The sequence below is a fragment of the Dasypus novemcinctus genome, chromosome 3 (assembly GCF_030445035.2).
Source record: "Dasypus novemcinctus isolate mDasNov1 chromosome 3, mDasNov1.1.hap2, whole genome shotgun sequence".
Classification (NCBI taxonomy): Eukaryota; Metazoa; Chordata; class Mammalia; order Cingulata; family Dasypodidae; genus Dasypus; species Dasypus novemcinctus.
Genome location: NC_080675.1, coordinates 16757291 through 16777324, shown reverse-complemented (window position 1 = coordinate 16777324; position 20034 = coordinate 16757291). Strand labels below are relative to the sequence as shown.

Below are 20034 nucleotides of genomic sequence, written 5' to 3'. Positions count from 1 at the left end.
GAGACAAAAATTGGATTAGTGGTGGCCTAGGACTGAGGTGGGGTAGAGAAAGGGAAACAGAGGTTGTCAGGAAATAAGAAGTGACTGGTAATGGGTATAGATTTCTTTTTAGGCTGATAAAAATGTGCTAAAATGGACTGTGGTGATGATTGCGCAACTCCGTGAATATACAAAAAACCAGTGACTTGTATACTTTAAAAGAGTGAATTTTGTTGTATGTGAATTATATCTCAATAAAACTTATTTTGTTGAGATATATAAAGGGCATATTTATAGTATGAAAACTTGAAACAACTCAGATGTTCCATAGGCAGCTATTTAATAATATCCATACGGCACACCACCGTGCACCCATTAAAAAGTGTGTTTTCCAAAATTATGTAATGACAGGGAGAAATAACTATATATATTCACACATAAAATGTAAAAAGTAGAGTATAAAATGGTATATATAGCTCAATCCCAATTGTGCAAACCTATGTTATATATATATATATGTCTTTAACAGTGGTTAACTGGCTCAGGTGGCAGCATGGTCACTGCTTTTATTTTCTGCTTTTTATTTTTCTTTCTTTTCCAAATAGTCTATACTCAACACACAATTGAACAGTAATTTCTTCATTTTTAGATCAAAGGGCTGTTCAGTGCTGGCCAGAACACAGGAGGCTGGTCCCTCACACACTGCAGGCAGGAAAGCACACAGGCACAGCCGTTGTGTTGGGCAGTCCTGAAATAATTCTCTTTCAACCCAGAAATTCCACTTTTGGGAACCTCTCCTAGGGAAGTAATTAAATACATGGTACAAAGACCAGGCTGAGAGGGCATGTAGCATATCTTTGATGTCAGAGTGAAAAGCTGAAAACAACCTAAATGTCAAAAAATTGATGTTTTTTAGTTAAATAAATTATACTTCATCCACCCATGCTATATAACTGCTTAAAATGTTGTGGAAATGTATCTGTTATCATGGAAAGTGTATATGACCTGCAGTGAAGGGGAAAAAGCAGATCACAAAGCAGTGTATGTGGTATAATCCCCTTTTTATAAAATACCCTCAAGTATAAGTATAGAAAAGATCTGGAAGGAAATTCACTAAAGTGTTAACAGCAGTTGCCTCTGGACTCTTTTGACTGGTTTGTATTTTCTGGTTTTTATACAGTATATGCATATTTTGTCTCTATTAAGAAAAACAGTAAAATAAAATTGTAGGAAGTCAACTCCAGGCACAGGAAGAAGGCAGGAGCAGGACAGGCAGGGCCTTTGGGTCAAGGGGACAATGAGGAGGGTAGGACTAACACAGCCACCTGCTGTCCCCAACCCCAGGGGCATGCGAGGTCAGACTATACAAATCCCCTTCTCCTAACCTCAGATTTCTACATTTCAAAGCATTTTCCCATTTTGTCCCATTTAGTCTTCTCAGCACTTTTGCGAAAGTATTTTTATCCCCTTTGTGTAGATGAGAAAAGTGAGACTTAGATTAAATTATTTAAGAAGCAGAGAATAATGGGCTCACGGGGTTGGCAGGTTCTCTGACACCAGAATCTCAACAAGCTCCCCGCCCAAAAGTCACGCTCCAACTGAGAGCCAGCTCAATAGAGAGGTCAGAGTATGGCTCTTGGAGTCCACAGGCCTTGATCTGAATGCCATGTCATCTCTGAAATGCAGTCTTTCAAGCCTACTGGAGGGAATGACAATCTCTATGGCATAAGATCATTCTAAGGGTGAAGTGCAATCATGCAGGTAAATCGCTGAGCAGCACACCTGACTCTTTGGGCAGGGTTTAATAAATGCTAATCCAAAGAGAAATGCTTGGTATAGCCAAACCTTGGGGCACTGTGACTGTTAGAAAGACTTCCATATATGGGACTAAAGTTAGATCTAGAACAGTTTCCACTGCCTGGCTCTGGCCCTTTCCACCAAGGCCAGAATAGATGAGTCTTTCTTCGCCCAAGAGTCCTCCAACATATGACACCACCTCCTCCATCCCCTTGAGCAGTCACCCACCTGACATGGGCTGGTCTCCAGGCTCTCTCCAGCCCACAAAGACTCTGTCACCAAGCAGCCACCTGGCTCCCCACCCCCACTCCCAATTTTTCCTTCTCCTTTTGCCCTGCAAGTCCACCTCAAAGGAGAAAAGGGAATAAAGGGCCATAGCCTATTGGAGAAGATGGTCCCTATTCAGAGGAGTCACGCTTGTGGACATCTGTCATGGACATTCACCATTCCTCTGGCAACTATCCCCTGACTCCCCTGACATCAGCCTTCATGGTGGGCCTAAGCTCATCACAGGGCACGACACTGGGCACTGTAACAAGATCAAGGTTGGGAAGGTGATCTGGCCAGGGCCTACAAGACACAATTAGAAGCTGGCTGAGCTTTCCAACAAGTTCGTTTCCCACTGGACTTACAACTAACAGAATCAGAGTCCGCAGCAGCTCCAGTAACCTGGAGTCTGAGAAGGGAGCCAACGGAGGGGAAGGCAAGCTGAGAAAGGAAGAGAAAGAATCTCTGAGCCCTGAATCCAGCTGTGACTGAAATCACCTTGGGCTGGTCTTTCTTTTACTACAACTGAAAGAGTCCTTAGCTCACAGATACTGGCAGAACTTCAAAATTAGTCTTCAGCTTGGGCTGGGAGGTCAAGTCTCCATACACTGTTTATGCCCCTCTGCATATACCCAAAGCAGGTACTTTGGCCTCATCGTCAAAAGTCCTGCAGGGGAAGCAGACTTGGCCCAGTGGTTAGGGTCCGTCTACCACATGGGAGGTCCACGGTTCAAACCCCAGGCCTCCTTGCCCCGTGTGGAGCTGGCCCACGTGCTGATGCGTGCAAGGAGTGCCGTGCCACGTAGGGGTGTTCCCGCATAGGGGAGCCCCATGCGCAAGGAGTGCGCCCCGTAAGGAGAGCCGCCCAGCGCAAAAGAAAGTGCAGCCTGCCCAGGAATGGCGCCGCACACATGGAGAGCTGACACACAAGATGATGCAATAAAAAGAAACACAGATTCCTGTGCTGCTGACAACAGAAGCGGACAAAGAAGAACACACAGCAAATAGACACAGAGAACAGACAACTGGGGGGGGGGGGGAGAGAGAAAAATAAATAAACAAACAAACAAATAAATAAAAGTCCTGCAGGATGGGATTTTAGTTGCTGGCATAGATTTGCACTCCCCCCACACACACACATACCTCATTTGCTCAAGCCACTGTGAACAGAGCACGCGCATTCACTCTGGGGCTGGGGCAGGGCAGATAACGTGGACACCCTGTCACCACTGCACACCATCCCCACTCCTGTACCCCCAGCAGCCATCATGCCTCTCTCACCACACTGTCTCCCACTGAGCCCCAAAGTGGCCTCAGATCCTCTCAGTACTGCACCCCTCCAACCCCTGCAGCTTCTATAGTCTATATGAGCTGGCTCAGGAGACGAGCCCCAGCCACCACACCCAGGCTGAAGCAAAGGAGCCCCCTGGCCCAGAAGACGTCAATCCACAGCCTGGAGGGGGCAGCTGGCCCTGGCAGGGAGGAGAGTGGACCGGCACTGTCCACCCGCTGGATGCCTTCGGCATGGCCAGACTGGAGCCAATGCACCACACTCTCCTGGAAGAGCAGTCTATCATGCCCAAAGATAGAGCCCCAAAAAGTGATGGCCTGGGAGGCCCCAAGGAACACATTTCCATTTTCCTGGGGGAAAGCAAGGCTACTGTCCGGAGACAGTATTCTAGTATGGAATAATGAGCTTTGAAGCAGAAACACAAACCATCTTTTAAGAAAAAGAAACTCTGTCCCAAAGTCGCCCTGTTGGAGGTAGGGCCTCGCCCTGACATCTAGTGTTTAAGAATTAACCCTAAGGAGAAAAAGCAGAAACATTCTCTGCCTTTGTATATTTCATGGAGAAAAAACCCTGATGAACAGTAGAGGCTTCCTTCCTAGTCTCAGTAAGTGACAGCCATTCAGGAGCATGACAACAATCAAGTCACGACCAATTCGTTCCAAGTATTTTTTTGACACCATCCTTGTGTCCATGACTGCACAAAGTGTAATGGAAAAACACAAGTAACAGCTGATAAAAGCCCCTCATTAGTGTATTCTTTCCCTCTTGGTTATCCACTAGTTAGAGCCCATAGAAGACAGTGAGCAATTCCCAGGAGCCTCTTCCCACATTTTTTTGGGAGGTAGCAGGGATTTGAACCCGGGACCTCGCACATGGGAAGCAGGTGCTCAGCCACTGAGCTACACCCACTCCCTACCCCCAAAACGTTTTGTCAGTAAGTTTTAAGGCTTCTGGCCTAAAGACTGACTATGCTGAGTTGAGGTGGTGGGTGTGGCAAGATGCTGGGGTTTCCAGGTAGGGAGAGCAGAACTGAGAGGGACACTTTTGTGGATGGGTTCTGTCATGTCCCGCTTTGGGGTACAGGCTGTCCTGAAAAGCCCCTCCTGAGTAGCTCCCTTGCCTTTTGCACTGCCGGGTTTGGAAGGCAGGCGCCTCGGCTGCTTCTCTGATTCTCCACTCCTAGGCTCGACGCTCACGACATGGAAACAGAGCTCTAGCCCCACTGCACAGAGTGAGCAAGGCAAAAGAGGCTGGCACGCTCCCTGGGGGGGACCTCGCGTGATTGAGTCCCCGGCTCCTCACTGCTATTCCTCACCACAGCCACGCTTGTGCGAGGCACCGAGGTCTGGGCGTCCGCAGGCTCTAGAGGCGGGGAGGCCTCAGGGACTGGCCTCCAGCCCAGCAGGGAGACCCAGTCGGAAGAGACAAGCCGCCTCCCTGAAGCCCGAGCAAGAAAGGGTTTCTCCTCCTCTGACAGCCCCCTCTCACCAGCCGAGGTCTTGGCTGCAGCAGGTTCCTGGGAGAGACAGGTTGTGTCTGAGAGTTGTGTGTGCATTGCTCTTGCTTCTCAAAGGAAAATGCCCGAATCGCCGAGCCATCCCATTTGGATTGCATTTTGTGTTAAACCATGGTGTGGGTCCCACTCCAGAGACCTCCAACCTTCCAGGGTCAAGCCCTGGGCAAACTGGTCAGGTGAGCATTTGTGCTGAACCCCACCCTCAAGCAATCCTGTTCTGGTAACCCCTCCCACTGCCCCTGAACAAGGGGCATTCCCCATCCTCAGCACCATCAACGAATCCTCCCCCTTAAGGAGTACTCCAGGCCCCCGATCTTCCCTCAATCTTCTCCTACAGATTTCTCTCTAAACACGTTGTTCCCAAGTCCCACCCCTGAGCCAAGCCCTCTGCCTGAGGAGCAGATCCACTGGGATATGTAAACTGGCACTGCTGTATTTGTGAAGACAGTCAACCTCTTCCTTTATCCTATAAATAATAAATAATATAAATAATATAAATAATAATATATATAATATAAATAATATAAATAATAATATATATAATATATATAATAATATAAATAATAAATAATAATAATAAATGCTCCCTATAGCTAGATGTCACCTGGGGCTTCTGGAGAAATCGATGCATTTGGGGTAAAATGCAAAGGACCCGTAAGAATAAAAATATTTGCTAACCTGCCAAGCCTCATGCTGAATGCTTTATGTGTATTTATTCATTCCTTACAACAACCCTATAATGTAGACACAATTATTATCCCCACTTTACAGATGAAGAACTGAGAACCAGAGAGGTGAAAGCAATTTGTCCAAGATCCCAAAGCTAGTAAGTGACAAAGCCCAAGATTAAACCTGGCAGTCTGGACTCCAAGGCCCCATGCTCTTAAACATCAAAGGAGTAACTTTAAACCCAGGGGCGAAGGAGGACTAGAGAAGATGGAAGAGGATCCACAAAGCAACCCGACATGGTGCCACCTTCTCCACCTGCCCAGAGAGGTCATGCAGCTTGGCAGAAGCTTTCTAAGAAGAGTGAGGCCAGGGTCTATATCCCCTTGTTCTGGTCCTACCTCCAGTCTGTGTGATGTGGGCAAGCCCCTTCCCCTCTCTGGCATAGGCTTCTCCACTGGAAAATAAAAGGTTTGTATGAGAGCTGACTATCAAGGTCCTGGAATACAGACTGGAAAGGAAGGTCAACACCACCCCACTGTTGCCAGGTCCATAATCTCCCCCCTCTTGAGCACCAATCCTCACAAGCTCAGGGTCCTGTGCATCCCTCTCACTCACCAGAGTGCAGGCTAATTTTCCTCTCTCCTTGGACCCTCTAACAGTCTAGGACTGGGTCCATGAGACCAGACACCCATGGCCACGTCTAACTGTAGGCTTATGTACCATCACCTCCACCACCACTACTACCATCCCCATGCCCCAATCTCTTCTCTTCTTTTTCCCAGGTGCCTGGAGGCTGTCAGCAGAAGTGATGTGTGTGGCTTCTGCTGACCCTAGACCTCTCTGTTTCTCCCCATCCACGAGCTGCAATGCACCAGTAACGCAGCTTCGGTCACGCGGATGAGGATGCACCCCAGCAGGTGGTGGAGGAACAGTAACCTCAGAGAGCAGAGCTGCTCCACTAGTCTGGACCAACCAGACTCTTAGAGGAACAAAAAAACAGCTTCCCTCGTGTTTGAGCCAACATATTTTAGTCCAATTATTACAGCAGGGCGCCATACCAAAACTATTTATAAAGGTCATCCTCAGGAAGTGATGACATCGCAAGCCTCTTCCAGTTCCCACCATCCCAGCTGTAGAAAGTCACGCCATCTCCAGGAGATCCAAGTCCCAATGTGAACAGGGGCCATCTTTGCCCTGACCCTAAAAATCCCACTTTGGGAGAAGATCCAGGGCCATTCAGTGACCTGGAGACTAAATTGACAGCTCAAGCTGTAGCCCAGAGCAAAGTCCTCTGCTTACTGATTGGCCCAGTATTGCCAGAAGCTAAAGAGTTTCTCTATTGCTTCTATTCCCTTTCTCTATTTCTCTATTCAGGTTTAAGAAATAGGAGGAAAGGATTAAAAAGTTGAGATCCATTTAGGAGTGCCAACAAGGGAAATGGACAGAAACGTAGCACCTTTGGGGAAGAGGTGGTGTGAGTCTCTGTTCCAGTGTGACATCAGCGTACCCTTACAGGTATTCTCCCACAGCCTCCGAGGAGCGAAGGGATCGCGGGAAATACTCGGCACATTACCAACAGGCAAAGGAAGCACATCTGACATGACAGGAGCCCCAAAGTCGCCTGAATGACATGATGGACTTCTGGGGGAGAAATCCGAGCAAGGGAACATTTACAAATTTCATTCAGTAACTGAGCACCAATGACGTGCCAGTCACAAGCCAACAAGTCCGAGTTCTTCCCTTACGGGTGCCTGATCACAGTACAGCCGGCTCTATATGGTTTTCCTGTAAGTCAGATCTACTGTGTTACGACAGCAGGGGAGGATCTGACTGCTTCTGACTGGGTGAGTCCCAGAGGGCTTCAGAGACGACGGGACATGGGAGTTTGAGGGACAGAAAGGATTCTTACAGGCGGCGAGGGTGAGGAGTTAGGGTGGAGGAACGGGGTGGGAACGGGAAGAGGGGTGCAGCAGCGACACATCTGGGGCATTCTCAAATGACCTGAATGGTTTCCACCTGAGGAAACCTTGCCTGGCCCAAGTGAGTTCTGGTCCACATGCCAAGAGAGCACAGTGACGAGGAACCGAACCCTTCGGCCCGAGTTCCCCTTCTGCCACTCAGCAGCTGCGCGCCTGAGGGCCGGGACCAGGCTCTGAGGGCAAATCCGGCTCTGCCACTTCCTGGCTGCAGGACCTGGGCAGGTCAGCTAACCTCCTGAGTTTTCTCATTTGTAAAATGGAAAGAAAAAGAACCTCATGGGGTGGTTGTGAAGACTGAATGAAATACTTGTATAAAGGAATCTCTCTCGACATTAGCTAGTGACACGGGCCTAGTAATGTCTCCAGGCTCATCAACCTCGTCTGCAAATGAGAGGCTCAGGGGAATTAAGGAGACAGTAAAGACCTACCACAGGACTGGCCCGTAGGAGCGTCTCAGTAACTCAGAGAGACTGGCTTCAGACTAACTGCAAGCGAAGGCTGGCATGACTGGCCGGGGGAAGAGTTCCCAGTCACGGCTGGAAGAGCAGATGTGTGGGTTCAGGGGCATTCCCAGGCTCTCGGTGAGAGCCCTGGTCAGGCCAGGTGACCTGTGAGGCAGCGCAGGTCCATCCCAAGGCCGACGGCAGCCCGCAGGTAGAGAGGGCAGGGTCGTGAGCTGGCTGCATGCCCTTCCAGGGGGCTGCTGCCACTCAGCCCCAGCCTGGCACTGCCCTGCAGGAACGAGGGAACTGTTCTTCCCTTCTTTCCAAAGAAGCCAGAGAGCAAAATAATTACTAGGTGGTCCGAATGCCGAAACGTTAACAGCTAATTCAAAAGTGCTGGAAACACTGAGGAAGCTTAAGCAAACCCCATCTCAGGCAGCCTGCTGTCCAGCAGTTCACAACTTCTGATTTAAGGGTTTCTTTGTACACTGACATTCATCTAACTCCCCTTGAAAGTCCCCAAAAGCCTTGGTCAAGAAAGGAAAATCCCTACACAGAGCTAGGACCAAGGGCCTCAGAGAACTCGTCCGTCTTTGGACACCTCTAAGAACGAGATTGGCAATCCCCCTCCACTATTATCAGTTACTTCTGGTGCCTTCCCTGCATCCACCACCAAACATTTATCTTTTAAGCTGACATTCGCATTGTGCTCACTATGTGCCAAGTACTGATTTAAGCATTTCACATAGGCTATTTCATGTCATCCTCATGACAAGCCAGCAAGAGATTTATGGTTGGGGAAACCGAAGCACAGAGAGGTTAAGGAACTTGCACAAGGCTGCATAATCAGAACACGACGGAGGCAGAGTGGGTCCCGGGCAGATGATTCAAAGTCAGCGCTTAGAGCCATCATTCCCCACAACCTCTCACCTGGCCAACCCAGGTTCTTGAGGGCCTGGGTCCTCCTGGGCTGCAGCCTGCTTCCCCTAGGAAAAAGCGACCTTCCCTCTCCCTGTGCAAATGTGACCCTGCATGTACCAGCAGAGTCAGAAACTAGGCAGGGCCAGGTCTCCTGTGAGCCAGCCAGCGTGTCCCAAGAGCCAAATGCTTCAGCCCCGTGGCCGGGGGCCCACTGCTGACCAGGTAACACCCAGAGGCAGATGAGGGACCGAGTCTCCCATCCTCCCTGCCCGTCTTGCCCGGCAGCCAGAAGCTGAGCTGGCAGTGCCACCTGCAGACGGTCTGCCTCCTCCGGGCTGTCTCAGAGCCAATCCTAAGACCAGGCTCTTTCCTGTTGCTAAGCAGGCTCCAGGGCAATTGGGTGACTGGTGATTGGAATCACCAAATAAAGCTTTGCTCTCATTCCAGAATATTGTCCCTGGCCCAGAATATCTCTCTCTCTCACACACACGTGCACACACCACAAGCTCCCATCAGCCTAAGGCACGTGAGGCGGCTGAGTGGGCACCGGAGAGAAGACGGCAGCTGCGTGGCAGACAAGCATATGCCGTGGCTCAGACAGATGCAAATACGAGCCAGGCACTCCCGGGACCCCCTGAGGTGGCCTGGAAGGACCATGCCCCCCAAACCGCAAGAGTGTCAAGAGCAAAAGCCCTTTTCTCAGCCCACAGGGACATTTAGAAAATTAAGTAGATGAACCCAGCAGCGCGCCAGGCTCCCCAGGAAACGGCGAACACATCGTGCCCCTCACAGAGCTCTGGAGGAGAGGGCCTCGGCCGGGGCTTTGTTCAGTGCCGCACGGGACAACCAAGGCATGCGGGACCCCCACCACCCCCCACCTCAGCCAGAAAGTGTGGACAGCACACAAGCAGCTGGCTCCCCGCAGCTGGGAGGGTCAGATCACCTGGCCCTGGCCTCCGTGCCAGACACGGTCAATCAACGGTTTGGACAGCAGGGGGCAGGAAGGAGCAGAGCTGCTTCAGGGTCCCCTTTTTGCCGTGGCCTTTAGCTCAAAGTGTCCCTTTTCCTCCAGAAGGCTTCCTGGTCCTGGTGGACTGCAGTGGCCTCTCCTGTCTGTGAGAAGCTTTTACCTGCTCCTGGGATTTACCATTTGCTACCTTATCTAGGGTTGACATTTTTAAAAATATCATTTATTAGGCATTTTATATGTGCCAGGCACTGTGTTAGCACTGTGCACACATTATTTAGCTTAATCTTCCAAAACTCAATGAAGTGGATATGATCATAGCCATTTGACAGACAAGGAACGCAGCTTGGGAAGGTCAAGTACTCTGTGAGCTGCCTCTCTGTCATCTTTCTTTGTACTGCAGCTACTCACGCTAAGTCATGAACTCCTTTGTGACAGGAGGAATGGTATTTGCACTTTCTTCTATCCCCTGAATCCCGGGCCCAGAGTTAAACAGTGGGTGGCTGGCTGTTACAGTCACTGCCACGTGTATCAGCCAACTCGCCTTAATTAGCCCAGAGGCAGTGGAACGAATAAAAACACAGCCAGCCTTGCGGCCGGGGGACCACATATGCTGTGCAGTAGGAGATGAAGGAAAGTCCCTACTTAAGTTGCATATTAATTATCAGGCAACTTGACTGAAACGTTTTTCCTCCATTTCCTTGAGTGATAACTGAAGAACTGAGGCTCTGAGGAAACACGCTGCTGAACTTAAAATCACCCCATCTGTGCAGCGGGGCTGGCCCGGTGGCTTTGCCAGCAGTTGCCGGCGTTAATCACCAGGCAAGGGTCCAGGGGTCAAAAGCGAGGCTCCGGCGAGGCTCTGCTGGCTCCGGATATGGGACATGGGGGAAGAGTCCACAAGGGAGAGAGGGCGCAGCCTCACCTTTGGTGGCATAAGCTTCCGCAATCATCCGCAACCTGTAGGGGGGGACGGCGGTCAGCGGCAGGTCATCGAGGCCCACCCGGGCATAAATGTTGAGAGCTTCTTTATAATCTCCTTCCACGTAATTCAACTTGGCCATGATCAGATTGGATTCTTGTAGGAATTCTGACTAGAAGGAAAAGGAGAGATAAAAACCATTTTCCCACCATATCACACGTGACGCTCCCTTGGGGCCCAGCCACGTCCTGCTGCAAAACCCTGAGGCTCTCCACACAAAAATGTGTATGTGTGTATGTGAAAGTGGACAGCAGCATTATTCACAGCAGCCAAAATGTGGGAACAGCCCAAATGTCCTTCAACAGATGAATGGGTGAGCAAAATATGGAGTATCCCTACAACGGAATATTATTCGGCAATCATAAGAGATGAAGCTCTGATACCTGCCACAACGTGTAGCAACCTCGAAAACCTTAGGCCAGGTGAGAAAAAGTCAATCACCAAAGGCCATGTTTGCATGATTCCATTTAATATGAAATGGCCAGAAGAGGCAAATCCACAGCACTTTTTTTTTTTCAATTGTTCTCTCATCCATTGACAACATGCTTCATTTATTCAGTGCTATATTAAACAGAGTTTGGAAGATAGATTAACTAATAGCTCCAAGTTTCCTAACAATTTAAATGAAAATTGCAAAATGTTTGAGACCCGATTTTGGAATACAAAGGGTGCTTGACTTCCAATTTCCATTCTCTGTAGAACAAGAATAGGTCGTTCCTTTATTGACGTGCATAAAATACGTCACATTTTCTGTTCTGTTGATGCTATAAATTCAATACCAATTCTCCAGCCACATCAGTTATGAGCATAAAGTATATCGTGTAACCTCAAATCTCTAACAGTGGAAGGCGTAAAGAATGGATGCTCCATAGAGCAATGCTGCTTCCTTTGATGTGACAACTGAGCATCCGTCTCCCTCCCGCTCAGATGCCTTCTTCAGCATGTTAGGGCAGTGAGGAAGGGTTTTAGTCTCATAACCAAGTCAGAGTGAAGACACTGGCCACATAATACACATGCTCCATTTTTTTAAAAAATTCTAAATCTTGGGCAACTGTTCTCTTGTAACTATTTTACAGTTTCTAAAAGCAGTTATTGTCCAAAGCTGGAAGAACTTAAGTCTTCTCAGATGAGCACGTGAATGAATGGAGGGAGGTAAACAGAAAAATAAAATTAAAAAAGATGAGATCTGATAGGGGAGCAGCCAGATAAGAAAATCAAAAAAGGAACAGTAATTTAAAGTTTATTCCAGCTATAATGCAGGTTATTCTGACTTTATGGTAGCATCACATGGCGTACTTCTGAGTCCATTCCCGAGATATTCTGTTGTACTTATATCTCTGTCTGTTTTATAAATCCGTGCAATCTCTGGCATTAAGGGGTCATCTGGGTTCGGATCACAAAGCAGTGAACAAATGGATAAAAGAACTTTAGAAATAGAGCAGGAGACCACTGTGATCTTAGAATATCGAGACAAATGCTGTCATTACTGTTAATATTTGGATGTTAAATTCTTGTTGTAAATGAAACCTTAGGTGGTTTGAAGGGGTAGTCTGTAGGAAAATGAATTGTCAAAAAGAATACACCGCCTTGATTTGGGCTGTCATCCGGTCCCATAGTTGTGGCTTGCCAATGACACATATCATCCCCAACTGGACCTGCAGAACGTTGTGCTGGGGGGTCACGGGCCAAATCACTAAGTTCCTTATTAAGCCGTTTCAGCGCCATAGTCTGTGCTTTTCATCTGGCTCCGCACTAGCTCGGTGTGCACTCGAAGGTCCGGCCAGAACTCTTGATTATCGGGGGCAGTGGGGAAGGATTCTATCTTGGTCTCACACTGGTCCTGCCAGACACAGGCGCAGGGGGGCCGGGGCCTCCCTGCAGCTGCGGCCTCGGCCTCCCCCCGCACGGCAGTTGGTGCCTCCCTGGCCCTACCGGGCTCCCGCGCACGACACACCCGCAGTACTTTAAAGTACCCTGGTGAAAGTGCTTTAGAACTAGAAAGGACACTAGTGGTGGCCAGAGGCTGGGGGGACAGGGAGAGGATGGAGGAGTGACAGCTGAAGAGCACAAGGTTTCTTTTGGGGGTGAAAAAAATTATGATAGATGCACAATTCTGAATATACTAAAAACCATGGAATTGTATACTTTCTTTGGATGAATTGTATGGTATGTGATTTACATCTCAGTAAAGCTATTACAAACAAAATAAAACAAAACCCAGTGGCTGCCCTGGGCTGGGCTGGGTCATGGACAGAATAAACGCTTGCGGAGTAAAACCTAGAAGCACCCTTCCCAAGAAAGAAAGCTGCCACTGGCCATCCAGGGGGGGTCCTGCCCTCTGCACTGCGATGTACCACAAGACTGCAGCCCAGAGAGAGGGGCTTTCTAAACTAGTACAAAAATCAAGAGTTGAGGGAAGCGAATGTGGCTCAAGCAGTTGAACTCCCATCTACCATACAGGAGGCCTCAAGTTCGATTCCCGGGCCCTCCCGGTGAGGGCAGGTTGGCCTGCGCCGCCACCGAGAGCTGACAGCAGACAGCAAGTACAAACAACAAGGGCGAGGGGACGGTGATAAATAAAATAAAATAAATCTTAAAAAAAAAATCAAGAGCTGTTTTTTTCCCAGAGGTGGGCTTTTCTCGCTGAGCGGCTCCAGTCTGTTAAGCTCAGGTTAGTGACCTCTGGCCCCCCCCAGAGGCTGAGGGCTGTCACATCCCGACAGGCTCCCCTGCCTCTCCAGGCAGGACAGGTCTGCTTGCCAGCCACCCCCCAACTTCATCCTCTGCCCTTCTCCTGCCCACAGCCCTCAGCAACATAAGAGTTGTCCCAGCCATCTATATAAGGAAACAGATTTATCACCCTCACCCAGGCCTTCTCCTCCAAACTCGAGATATTCAAAGGCTAAATTTTTCAGCTGACAGAAGCTCCCATGAACCTGCCCTATTCTGCAATCTACGGCTCTGACAAGGTGGGCAGCAGGACACAGGCAACCAGGCAGAGCTTGGTGGTCGGCGTCCAGGCATTTCCTGAAAGGGAGCAAGGACGACAGGCAGCACTGGAGAGGACGGATGGTGGAGTGGGCAAAGAAGGGAGCAAAGAGGGAGGAGATGTAGCTTGGTGGTTGAGCACCTGCCTCCCATACATGAGGTCCCAGGTTCAGTCCCCCATACCTCCTAAAACATAAAAAAAGGAGCAAACAGGCTTTATGAGAGGCCTGTGGGAGAGATGCCAATGCAAGAAGTTAGAATTATATTTGGAAACAGAAAAATCAAAACAGATTTTAGAAAACAAATGAAAACAGCACCCACGATAGTGGTTCTTCGCTAAGGTGGGGAATAGACCAAACCTGGTATTTTGAAAAGATTTTCTAGGTGATTCTACTGGGTTTTCTCTTCTTCCCTTTAGCACCTGAGAACCACTGGTAAAAAGTAAACTAAGGGAAGCGGACTTGGCCCAGTGGTTAGGGCGTTCGCCTACTACATGGGAAGTCCAAGGTGAAAACCCCGGGCCTCCTTGACCCGTGTGGAGCTGGCCCATGTGCAGTGCTGATGCGCGCAAGGAGTGCCGTGCCACACAGGGGTGTCCCCCGTGTAGGGGAGCCCCACGCATAAGGAGTGTGCCCCGTAAGGAGAGCTGCCCAGTGCGAAAGAAAGTGCAGCCTGCCCAGGAATGGCATTGCCCACACGGAGAGCTGATGCAGCAAGATAACACAACAAAAAGAAACACAGATTCCCTGCTGACAACAACAGAAGTGGACAAAGAAGACACAGCAAATAGACACAGAACAGACAACCCGGGGGCGGGAAAGGGGAGAGAAATTAAAAAAAAAAAAAGAAACACAGATTCCCAGTGCCACTGATAAGGATAGAAGTGGTCGCAGAAGAAGACACAGCAAATGGACATAGAGAGCAGACAACTGGGGGGGGGGGGGAGAAATACAAAAAATAAATAAATCTATTTTTTCAAAAAAGGCAAACTGAAAGGCCAGATGGAAAATCAGCAGGGGACTGAAGAAGAGCGCAGTCTAGAGGTCCCATATGGACACCCTGAGAAAGGCTCGCTGGGTGAGTCCAGTGCACAGCATGGTATGGAGGGGAAGACAGCTCGGCTGCTGGCACGTGGTAAAGCGGGGCCACAATTCAATATATAAGCAGAGTTTTCTTGACTCGAATCAGAAGCCAGTTCTCCTGAGTCCTAGTCTAGGGGTCTTCCTACCACACCACACTGCTAGCTTACTCTGGTCTTTCCAGCTCAAGGCATTTGTATTTTGTGAGCACCTATATTTGCACAGGACTTTAGCTAGTTCCCAGCCAGGACTCTTGCTAGACTGTGTCAAGAAAAGAGGAAATTTCACATTAGCCAGTGTGAGTGGAGCAATGCACCCAAGGAAAAACTGTGCCACTTTGGAACATTCTTTATAAAGTAAAGGAAACTGAAAAACAGTAGTGGAAGGCAAATTTTCTATATAAGAGCCAAAACAATAACAATAAATGGCATGGATCTAGTGCTGTACAGTTTTATAGAACTCCCACATTTGAGTCTCAAAATGACCCTGAGCTAAGTAGGCTTACAGAAGAGAAGACATGAAGCTCAGCATGGTTAAGTGATTTCCTAAGGTCACACAGCTTATAAATCCAGAACTGGGACGCAAATTCAGGATTTTGAACTATTTTTTACTATTGCATTGGACTGTAGAGGATGGAGAGTGAAAAATGGGAGGAAATGAAAACTACTAGCACTTGGTAAAAGAAAAGACTAATATTTCAAGATGAAGCTAGGTGGGTTAGAAGTGGAAAAGAGACCAGGTAGATGTCAGGCTGGAAAAGGGACCCTTAGCCATTCCCCATACCACCCAGTCACACCTACACACACCCTCCCCTGCCCCACTCTGATCATGCCACATAAGCTGTGGCCCCAAGTGCCCGTCATAGCTCCACCTCTCCAGCTGGTCAAGGCTTGCCAGTGTCACCAGAACCCCCGTGGTTAAGAGCAGTTGACACAGAGACCGCTGTTGGCTAACTCTGAACAAAAGTGGAACAGGGAACAAGAGAAGACTTATTTCTAAAGCCCCAGATGCAGCACCGAGTTCTTAAGAACCCAACCGAGCAAGCGGGTGTCACAGGGGCCAGGAGCTGTGCCCAGTGGAAGAGCCACCCAAGGTCTCTCTTCCAAACTGATGACCATTTTGAAAGGGTTTGCACAAGCGTGTGGCCCTACAGCTGACTGCCACTCATTTAGTCACATGTTGCCCAAGCCCTCATTGTGACAGGGCCAAGGAGGTGGCCAGATGATGAGGAAGCACCTCTCAAAATGAAAGCTCACAGGCGTAAAGGATGCAGGAGCTGGGAGGGTCTGAGCTCACCTCTCCAACAGGATTCTGAGATGGGAAGAGAAGAAAAAGGAAAGAGAAATCATCACAGTTAAAAGGAAAAAGACATCAGAGCTTCAATCACCAAAGACCGCTCGTCCTCAGTGGAAACTACATCCTGGATAAGAAAAGGTCTCCAGAGAAAATGACCAAGAAGGGGCTAGGATGCAGTAAGCTAACAGAACGAGAGCAACTTCAGGAGAGCAGCAAGAGCCAGATTTCAGGGGTGGGGAGGTGTCCAGAGTCAAGAAAGCGTGAGCTGACTGGGGGCGGGCAGGAGAGGGGCAGGACCAGTCGAGGAGAGATCATACCTCTGAAAAGCAAAAAGAAATGAAAGGGGACTCAAAAGAAGCCAGAACGGGGAAGCAGACTTGGCCCAGTAGTTAGGGCATCCACCTACCACATGGGAGGTCCGCGGTTCAAACCCCGGGCCTCCTTGACCCGTGTGGAGCTGTCCCATGCGCAGTGCTTATGTGCACAGGGAGTGCCCTGCCACGCAGGGGTGTCCCCCGTGTAGGGGAGCCCCACACGCAAGGAGTGCGCCCCGTAAGAAGAGCTGCCCAGCGCAAAAGAAAGTGCAGCCTGCCCAGGAATGGTGCCACACACGCAGAGAGCTGACATAGCAAGATGACGCAACCAAAAGAAACACAGAGGGAAACGGACTTTGGCCCAGTGGTTAGGGCGTCCGTCTACCATATGGGAGGTCTGCGGTTCAAACCCCGGGCCTCCTTGACCCGTGTGGAGCTGGCCATGCGCAGTGCCGATGCGCGCAAGGAGTGCCGTGCCACGCAAGGGTGTCCCCCGCGTGGGGGAGCCCCATGCACAAGGAGTGCGCCCGTGAGGAATGCCGCCCAGCGTGAAAAGAAAGTGCAGCCTGCCCAGGAATGGCGCCGCCCACACTTCCCGTGCTGCTGACGACAACAGAAGCGGACAAAGAAACAAGACGCAGCAAATGGACACCAAGAACAGACAACCAGGGGAGGGGGGGAAATTAAATAAATAAATAAATCTTTAAAAAAAAAAAAAAAAAAAAGAAACACAGATTCCCATGCCGCTGACAACAACAGAAGCAGACAAAGAAAATGCAGCAAACAGACACAGAGAACAGACAACTGGGGTGGGGCGGGAGGGGAGAGAAATAAATAAATAAATCTTTTGGGAGAAAAAAAGAAAAAGAAACCAGAACCGAAAGACACATTCAAGGGTAAGAAAAAGCTGAGTATAAATGGAGACCAGCAAATCGGGTAGACAAACGGAAGGGCATGGCTGAAGATTTCCTGTGGCCAACACTCGGGCAGAAGGAAGTTCCGTCTGGGGCTCCCTCCCCACCAGGGGGCTCAGGCTGCTGTCACAGTGTGAAAACAGCACACAGCTCTGGGCCAGAGAGACGGTTGACCGTCACAAGCCACCTACTGTAGGCAGGAAATTGTGGGTTCAATGACATTCCTGATTAACTTCTCTCTTTTCTATAGTGGGGAAAAGTGTCAGGTTGAGCTGCGGGCCACATATGACAGCTTTATGTCAAGCACCTGGGTAAGATGAGTGCCGTTTTGCAGGACGTGTCATTGAAGACACTCCTCGCGGGGCCTCTACCAAGCCAGAAGCCCTGGCAAGGGGCTCGGCCTGCCCGGGGATTGATGTGTCAAGCGCACGTTCAGCTGGCCGGTCCTAGGAAGACGAGCTAGGGCCGCGCGCAGACGCACCCCAAGCCCCCCAGTCCGTCCTTGGGCATTCTCCCACACGGTTAACGGCAACAAGGATGGCAGCCCACACTGTCCAGATGAGGCAGTGCCAGCGTCTCGCCCACGCCTCCCCTCTGCCCAGGGGCCCGTGGCACCTTGAGGTTCCCTCGGTCCAGGGCGGCGGTCAGATGCTTGCGGACTTCAGTCAGCTGGGGCCGGGGGCCTCGGGGACTGGCCCCCTGCCGCAGAGGGTGTTCCTTCAGGTACTGCTCCAGCTTCGACTCCCCGAGGAGGAGTTCTGCCATGTCATCTACAAAGGACAAAGTGAGAGGCTAAGCGGGAGCAAGGAATGGGCTTAAGTGCCAAGAACCAAGCCCCACCCCCAAGCACCTCGGGACAACGGCACCCTTAAGGCTCCAGGCCCAGCACGGCCCTTCTGAACTTCCTATCCTTAGATGGGGTCCAGGTGGGCCCCAGCTCACATGAATTCATTAGTAAAGAATGTCCCATGAGTACGGACTCAGCCAGGTGCTGACCCAAGTGTCCAGTCATTCCTTTGTCACACGTTTACTGAATCTAGAATGATGGGTACGTAACATGGAGACAACTCAGGTTCAATAGAAAAATCAAAGTTGTGCTATGATATATTCAGTATGATCCTTATAAAATACACACAAAAACCCCCATACTGTGTATTTTCTAATAGTGGTGCTGTGAAATCTCCTAGCTCTGTCGTGTTCTAAGCCCTTATACGTGGATCTGAGCTGGCAGAATGTCTGTATAGATTCTTAGGGTGAGTTTGTGTCAAAATGACATGCAATGCCTGCAGTCTATTTCTGTCTAAATGTCAAAATTATACTGTCACTAATATCTGGGAATATTTGAGTGGCATTTTTTACTCCAAAAGTTCATGCTTATAGTTATACCTTTAAATACGTTGGCTTGTTAATTAGAATGAAAAGTTCACTCCAGGAGCACCTCTTTGGAATCCACGCACCCAAAATGTGCTGAATAAACCCAGAACAATTCATACACCAACCTAAGCGTGGTCTATTTCTCTGTGATGGGACAGAACATAATTTTATTAAAATATGAAAGCAGTTTTAAAAGGTCTGCAGGGATATACCTCAAGCCCATGAAAGTAGTGACCTCTGGGGTGCACTGGAAGTGACCTCAACTGGGTTTAGTGATAAAAATGGACCTTGGCTTTCTCTTTAGCATCCTGGTCTTAGAAAGGAGACTAGATTCACCTATTTATTGAACTTAAAATTAACTTAAAAAATAATCACTGAGAACCCACACCCATCAAAGGCGGGAGATGTAACGAGAACCTTTTCCAAGTCCACTCGTTAGTCTGACCCAAAGTCTACAGGCTGCAGGAGTACCTCTGGCTGTGTACTGGGAAGTCTAAAATCATCTTGGAGTAGTGACACCTAGAGTCCTGGAAGGAGCCAAGCCAAGTCAGCGAACTCAAGAATCCTTTAGACATCCAAGAAAGAGCCAATCATCTACAAGGTGAGGAGAAACTCGAGCAGAGCCACAGCAGCATTCCACACCAGAAGACGGCGAAGCCACATCTACAGCGTGCAGAGGGACACAAAGTGGAGGCCAAGTGAACCAAACCCAGCTGAAACACTGGCCATGAAAGAAAGCAGCATGGGAAGCGGGTATGCCTCAGTGGTGGTGTACCTGCTTCCCATGTTGGAGGCCCTGGGCTCAATCCCCAGTGTTCCCATTAAAAAAAAGAAAGCAGCCAGCAGCATTCTCCTGGAAATGTAAGCCCATCATGGAAAATGAAATCTAGCTGATAGAGATGATTCAACATAAAGGACTCAGGAATGGAGGGTCTGCCGGCAAAGGCCTGGGAGTGAGCTTTCTCTCATGTAACTATAGAATACTAAGCACCTGTGGGAATTACAGTTACAGAACAGAATATGAATGTTATAAACCTCTACAGTGTAATAACAACCATACAGTAAAAAATTGAGAGGTGCTTCAGAATGCCATGTCTTCATCTTTTAAAACACTGTGATGTGCAGTTTTTTTAAAAAATCACAAGACTCCAATCCTACTTTTTTTTTTCAGGATTTATTTTACTTATTTATTTTTCCCCCTTCCCCTCCTCCCACCCTGCTGTTTTTGCTGTCTGTGTTGTCTTCTTTCCTCATTTTG

At 49.1% G+C, this 20034-nt stretch overlaps 1 protein-coding gene across 7 annotated transcripts in view; it reads right to left on the bottom strand.

Annotated features, from left to right (window-relative positions):
• The window catches only part of TTC7B (tetratricopeptide repeat domain 7B), a 304943-nt gene that overhangs the window by 261305 nt on the left and 23604 nt on the right, over positions 1–20034 (bottom strand). For 6 of the 7 annotated variants that reach the window (XM_058292461.2, XM_058292482.1, XM_058292458.1 and 3 more), the window contains exons 2-3: positions 18018–18172; positions 10755–10923 (exon numbers count right to left, since the gene is read on the bottom strand). In XM_058292461.2, the coding sequence (XP_058148444.1) occupies positions 10755–10923; positions 18018–18172 (324 nt within the window). Of the gene's footprint in view, positions 1–10754; positions 10924–18017; positions 18173–20034 lie in introns of those variants that run through there. The other variant, XM_058292485.2, reaches the window with a different exon arrangement.